Consider the following 6,119-nt stretch of genomic DNA (forward strand, 5'->3'; position numbering starts at 1 on the left):
CGTGGCCACGCCAAGCTCCGCCCCCGTGTGCGGCCGGGTTAATGAGGGGGCGTGGTTGAGTCTGGCCCCGCCCCGTCCCGCGCGGACAATGGGGGTGGGCGTGGCCGCGGGGGATTCTGGGATCGGGGCGGCCGCGGGTGAGGGGGGGGCTTGGGGGGGGTCGGGGGTCCCGGGGGGGCTTGGGGAGGGTCCCGGGGGGCTCTGGGGGGGTCTCGGGGGTCTTCGGGGGGGCTCTGGGGTCCCTGTCCGTGGGTTTGGGCCCTGGGGGGTCTCGGGGGGTCCCGGGGGGCTCTGGGTTGGGGCGGGGGTCTCGGGGGTCCCGGGGCGGCTCTGGGGGGGTCTCCGGGGGTCCCTGCGGAGTCTCGGGGGGTCCCGGGGGGCTTTGGGTTGGGGCGGGGGTCCCTGGGGGGGGGGTTGAGGGGCCGCTCTTCGGGGGGGTTCCGGGGGGGGGGGCTGCTCCCCCCATTAATTAGCGTTAATTAGCGCTAATGAGCCCCCGTTAATCAGCCCCGCCGCCCCCCCCCCCCCTCAGCTCCGCCAGCGCCGAGGCCGAAGGCTCCGCCCGCCCGCCCCTCCCCCACCTCCAGCCGGGCCGGGGGTCCCGCAGCGCCCCCCCCCCGAGCCCCCCCCACTCTCCCAGCCCCGAAATCGCCGCTTTTCACCCCAAACCCCCCCGGACCCCCCCCATGGCCGAAACCTTCGGGCACTTCACGCACGCGCTGCTGCGGGCGCTGCCCCCCCCGGGAGACCCCCGCCAGGAGGCGGCGGGGGTCGCGGGCCCCGATTTGGGGGGGGTCTCGCCGAAGGCGCGGCGGCAGTGGGGGGTGCTGGGGGGGGTCCTGCGGCAGCGCCTGGGGCTGCAGCTGCTGGAGCTGCCCCCGGCCCGGGGGGGGCTCCGGGGGGCGCTCCTGGAGGAGCTGCTGGTGCTGCAGGGGGGGACGGCGCTGCTGACCCGGCCGGGACCCCCCCGGCACGAGGAGGTACCGGGGGGGGGGTGGGGGGCGGGGGGTGGGAATGGGAATGGGGGGGGTGGGAATGGGGGGGTGGGAATGGGGGTCTTCTGGGGGGGGTGGGAATGGGGGGGCTCCTTTTGGGGGGGTGGGAATGGGAATGGGGGGGTGGGAATGGGGGGCTTCTTTTGGGGAGGGGGCAATGGGAATGGGGGGGTGGGAATGGGGGGCTCCTTTTGGGGGGGGGGAATGGGAATGGGGGGGGTGGGAATGGGGGGCTTCTTCTGGGGGGGTGGGAATGGGAATCGGGGGGCTTCTTTTGGGGAGGGGGGAATGAGGGGTGGGAATGGGGGGGCTCCTTTTGGGGGGGTGGGAATGGGAATGGGGGGGCTCATTTTGGGGAGGGGGGAATGGGAATGGGGGGCTCATTTTGGGGAGGGGGGAATGGGGGGCTCATTTTGGGGGGGGCTGCCCTGAGCTGGAGCGGCCTGGGAGGGGTCTCGGGGTGGGGGGGCCCGGATTGGGGGTCTCGGGTGCTGAGGGAGGGTCCCGGGTGTTGGGGAGGGGGGGGTCCGGACACCCCCTGAGCCCCCCCCCGCCCCCTGTCCGGGGTCCCGCCTGCCGGGGGGGTCTCAGTGGCCGCGGAGGGGGTGGGGGAGGGGCGGTGGGTGCGGTGCCCCCCCCGTGACCCCCCCCGTGCCCCCTCCCCAGCTCGGGGGGCTCCGGGAGGTGCTGGAGCAGCTCCAGCTCCGCGTGCTCTCGGTCAGCGACGAGGGGGCGGCGCTGGACGGGGGGGACGTTCTGTTCACCGGTGAGTCTGGGGGCGCCCCCGACCACCCTCCCCCACCCCCCCGGGACCCCCCCCGGGACCCCCCAGAGGTCCTGAGACCCCCCTGCCCCCCCCCAGGCCGGGAATTCTTCGTGGGAATTTCCCGCTGGACCAACCTGCGCGGGGCCGAGGCCGTGGCCGACGCCTTCAGGGTGAGACCCCCGAGAGGGGGGGTCTGGGGGCTTTGGGGGGGTCCTGGGGGGCTTTGGGGTGGGCTGGGGGGGCTTTGTGGGGTTGGGGGGTCTGGGGGGATTGGGGGGGGTCCCAGGGGATTTTAGGGGGATTCATGGGGCAATCCCTGGGATTTTGGGGGGATTCCTGTTATCCCGGGGGGTTTTTGGGGGTCCCAGGGGGTTTGGGGGGTCCCGGGGGGGTTTGGGGGATCCTGGGGGAGTTTTGGGGGTCCCAGGGGGTCCTGACCCCCCCGTGCCCCTCCCCCCCAGGACTTCACGGTGTCCACGGTGCCGGTGGGGGGCGGGGGGCGGCTGAAGGGCTTCTGCAGCATGGCCGCCCCCCAGACCCTCGCCCACGGCAGCAGCGACCCCGCCCTGAGAGCCGTCAAGGTTTGGGGGGAAAAAACCAGGATTTGGGGAAAAAACGGGATTGGGGGAAAAAAACGGGATTGGGGGGAAAAACGGGATTGGGGAAAAAAAAACGGGATTGGGGGGAAAAACGGGATTTGGGGAAAAAAACGGGATTGGGGGAAAAAAACGGGATTTGGGGTAGAAATCCCAGTTTGGGGGTGGTTTTGGGGTGTTTTTTGGGTCCGTTTTCGGGTGGGTTTTGGGTCGGTTTTTGGGCTGGTTTTGGTGTGGGTTTTGGGTCAGTTTTGGGTCAGTTGATTTCGGGTGGTTTTGCGCCGTTTTGGGTCAGTTTTTTGGGTGATTTTGGGTCAGTTTTTGGGCTGTTTTTTGGGTCAGTTTTATGCGGTTTCGGGTCAGTTTTGGGTCAGTTTTTGGGTTGGTTTTGGGCTGGTTTTGGGTCGGTTTTTGGGCTGGTTTTGGTGTGGGTTTTGGGTCAGTTTTTTGGGTGATTTTGGGTCAGTTTTATGCGGTTTTGGGTCAGTTTTGGGTGAGTTTTTGCTGTGGGTTTTGGCTCAGTTTCGGCTCAGTTTTGGGTCAGTTCTGGGCTGTTTTTGGGTGCATTTCGTGCGGTTTGGGGTCAGTTTATGGTGTGGTTTTGGGTCAGTTTTGGGTCAGTTTTGGGTGGGTTCTGGGCTGTTTTTTGGGTGCATTTCGGCTCAGTTTCGGGTCAGTTTCGGGTGGATTCTGGGTCAGTTTTTGGGTGGGTTTTGGCTCAGTTTTTGGGTGCATTTCGTGCTGTTTGGGGTGACGTTGCTGCCGCTGCCGCAGGCCATGGAGCAGCTCTCGGACCACCCCTGCTGGCGGCTGCCGCTGCCCGACGACGCGGCGGGGAATTGTCTCTTCGTGCGCCCGGGGGGGCTCCCGGGGGGGCTCCTGCTGCACCGCGGCCCCGACGAGTTCCCGCGCAGCCAGAGGGTGGGCGGGGCCTAAGGGGGCGGGGCCAGGGTGTGGCCAACGGGGGTGGTCCTAACCAGGGCGGGGCCAAAGGGGGCGTGGCTCAGGGAAATACCTGGGGCTGATTTTGGGGTGGGGGGCTCGAGTTCCCGCGCAGCCAGAGGGTGGGCGGGGCCTAAGGGGTGTGGTCAGGGTGTGGCGAACTGGGGCGTTCCTGACCAGGGTGTGGCAAAATGGGGCGTGGCTCAGGGAAATACCAGGAGCTGATTGGGTGGGGGTTGAGTGGGCGTGGCTCTGTGGGTGGGATTTCCAGTGGGTGTATCTGGGTGGGGTTTGAGTGGGTGTGGCTCTTGGGGGTTAGTGGGCGTGGCTCCGTGGGTGGGATTTTCAGTGGGTGTGTCTGTGTGGGTGGGGTTTTAATGGGTGTGGCTCCATGTGGGTGGGGTTTTCAGTGGGCGTGTCTGTGTGGGTGGGGTTTTCAGTGAGCGTTATCTTTCCATGGGTGGGGCTGTGGGGCGTGGCCATGCCCTGACCCCTCCCCCCGCCCCCCCAGGCCTTCCAGAAGGTTCCGGGGGTGCAGCTGGTGCCGCTGGACCTGAGCGAGGTGGCCAAGGTGGGCGGGGCCCTGAGCTCCTGCTGCGTCCTGCTCTGGGCGCGGCCGGGGGGGCGGGGCCAGCCCTGACCCCACCCCTTTTTTAAACCCCACCCCCCCGTGGCCGCCTCCCCTCCCCCCTTCTGCCTTAAGGAGGCGCCCGGGACCGAATTTACAAAAAAACGCCGATTTTAATGAATTCATAATTAACGAGCGATCTCCTCTGTGGGGGGAGGGGCGGGGCGCGTGCGGGGGCGGGGCAGGGGCGGGGCGGGGGGCGGGGTCACAGCGCCCAGGGCAGGCGGAAGGCCTGGGGGGGGAGGGGCGTGCAGTGCGAGGCCTCGAAGTCCTGCAGGTGCTGCTGGGCCTGGGGGAGGGGCGGGAGGGCGGGGTCAGCGCCGGGACACGCCCACCCGGCCGCGCCCACCCAGGCCACGCCCACACTCACCAGGTAGAGCGCCAGCTGCCGGCGCTGGGCGGGGCTCAGCTCCTCACCTGCGGGGCGGGGCCGAGCTCAGGGGGTGTGGCCAGGGACACGCCCAGCCCGTGATTGGTTCCTCTGCCTGAGCTGGCAGCCAATCACTGCAGGGCCCTGCCAGCGCTGCCACGCCCTGCGCTCCCATTGGTTCCTTCTCACCCTGCCCAGTCACGCCCCATTAAGCACCGCCCATCCCGGCCACGCCCCTGCCCCGCCCATCCCAAGGCTCCAGGAAAAGGGGGGAGGTGCAATCGCCTGCGAAGGCCCCGCCCAGCCCCTGCCACACCCTGCCATGCCCCGCCCACCCTGGCCCCACCCATACCCAGCCCCCAGGAGGAGGGGGGGCTGGAGCCGCCCCCAGCCCCGCCCCTGCCCCGCCCACCGCGGCAAGCCCCGCCCACCGAGGGTCCAGGGGAAGGGGGGGCTGCGGTCCCCGGCCCAGGCCTGGAGCTGCCCCCAGCCCCGCCCCTGCCCCGCCCAGCCCCGCCCACCGCGCCAAGCCCCGCCCACCGAGGGTCCAGGGGAAGGGGGGGCTGCGGTCCCCGGCCCAGGCCTGGAGCTGCCCCCGGCACCAGCCCTCGTCGGGGGGGGAGGGGCGCAGCACGGAGCCTGGGGGAGGGGAGATGGGCGGGGTCAGAGCAGGAAATGGGGAGGGGGCACAGAGGGGGGGAGGGGGACACAAAACACGGGGATTGGGGAATGAAAACGGGGGGAGAAACACAAAAATCGGGACAAAACACAAACAGAAACGGGAGTTATGACCCGAAAACGGAGAGTTTGAGCCCAAAACGGGGGTCAGGGCAAGGGGAGGGCAGAGAGCCCAAAAACGGGGGTTGGACCCCAAAATTGGGGGGTTGGAACCCAAAAACTGAGAGCTAGAACCCAAAATTGGGGGGTTTGACCCCAAAATCGGGGTTGGACCCCAAAATTGGGGGTCTGACCCCAAAACGGGGGGTTGGACCCCAAAAACTGAGAGCTAGAACCCAAAACTGGGGGGTTTGACCCCAAAACTGGGGGGTTTAACCCCAGAAGTGCCAAACTGGACCCCAAAACTGGGAGAGAAACCCCAAAAATGGGGGGGGGGGTCTCACCCCGATTGGGGGGGGGTGGGGTCACTCAGAGCCCACCCGGGGGTCCCACCCGGGGGTCCCACCCCCCATTTGGGGAGGGGTCACTCACTCAGAGCCCACCCGGGGGTCCCACCCCCCATTTGGGGAGGGGTCACTCAGAGCCCACCCAGGGGTCCCAGCCCCATTTGGGGAGGGGTCACTCAGAGCCCACCCAGGGGTCCCAGCCCCATTTGGGGAGGGGTCACTCAGAGCCCACCCGGGGGTCCCTCAGAGCCCACCCGGGGGGTCCCACCCCCCATTTGGGGAGGGGTCACTCATTCAGAGCCCACCCAGGGGTCCCACCCGGGGGTCCCAGCCCCATTTGGGGAGGGGTCACTCACTCAGAGCCCACCCAGGGGTCCCTCAGAGCCCACCCGGGGGTCCCACCCCCCATTTTGGGGAGGGGTCACTCACTCTGCTCCTCGGGGGTCGCGGCCTCCAGCCACTCCCGCACCGCCTGCAGCCCCTCCTCCGCCAGCACCTTGGGGTACCTGCCACAGGGGGTCAGGGACCCCCGGGACCCCCCCAGACCCACCCCAGACCCCCCCCAGACCCCCCAAGACCCCACCAGACCCCCCAGACCCACCTGAGACCCCCCCAGACCCCCTCAGACCCCCCCCGACCCCCACAGGACCCCTCAACCCACCTGAGACCCCCCCAGATCCCCCCCAGACCCACCTGGG

The 6,119-nt window shown here is 68.9% G+C and overlaps 1 protein-coding gene across 1 annotated transcript; it reads left to right on the top strand.

The window, feature by feature from the left end:
* Window positions 1-77: 77 nt before the first annotated feature.
* LOC132322979 (N(G),N(G)-dimethylarginine dimethylaminohydrolase 2-like) lies at window positions 78-4,055 on the top strand. The gene is made up of 7 exons (XM_059837750.1): window positions 78-137; window positions 533-980; window positions 1,662-1,761; window positions 1,858-1,931; window positions 2,223-2,342; window positions 3,132-3,278; window positions 3,811-4,055. The coding sequence occupies exons 2-7, from the start codon at window positions 687-689 to the stop codon at window positions 3,937-3,939; spliced, it is 864 nt and encodes a 287-aa protein (XP_059693733.1). The 5' UTR covers window positions 78-137; window positions 533-686; the 3' UTR covers window positions 3,940-4,055.
* Window positions 4,056-6,119: the final 2,064 nt, after the last annotated feature.

The sequence above is a fragment of the Haemorhous mexicanus genome, unplaced genomic scaffold, assembly GCF_027477595.1.
Source record: "Haemorhous mexicanus isolate bHaeMex1 unplaced genomic scaffold, bHaeMex1.pri scaffold_229_ctg1, whole genome shotgun sequence".
Classification (NCBI taxonomy): domain Eukaryota; kingdom Metazoa; phylum Chordata; class Aves; order Passeriformes; family Fringillidae; genus Haemorhous; species Haemorhous mexicanus.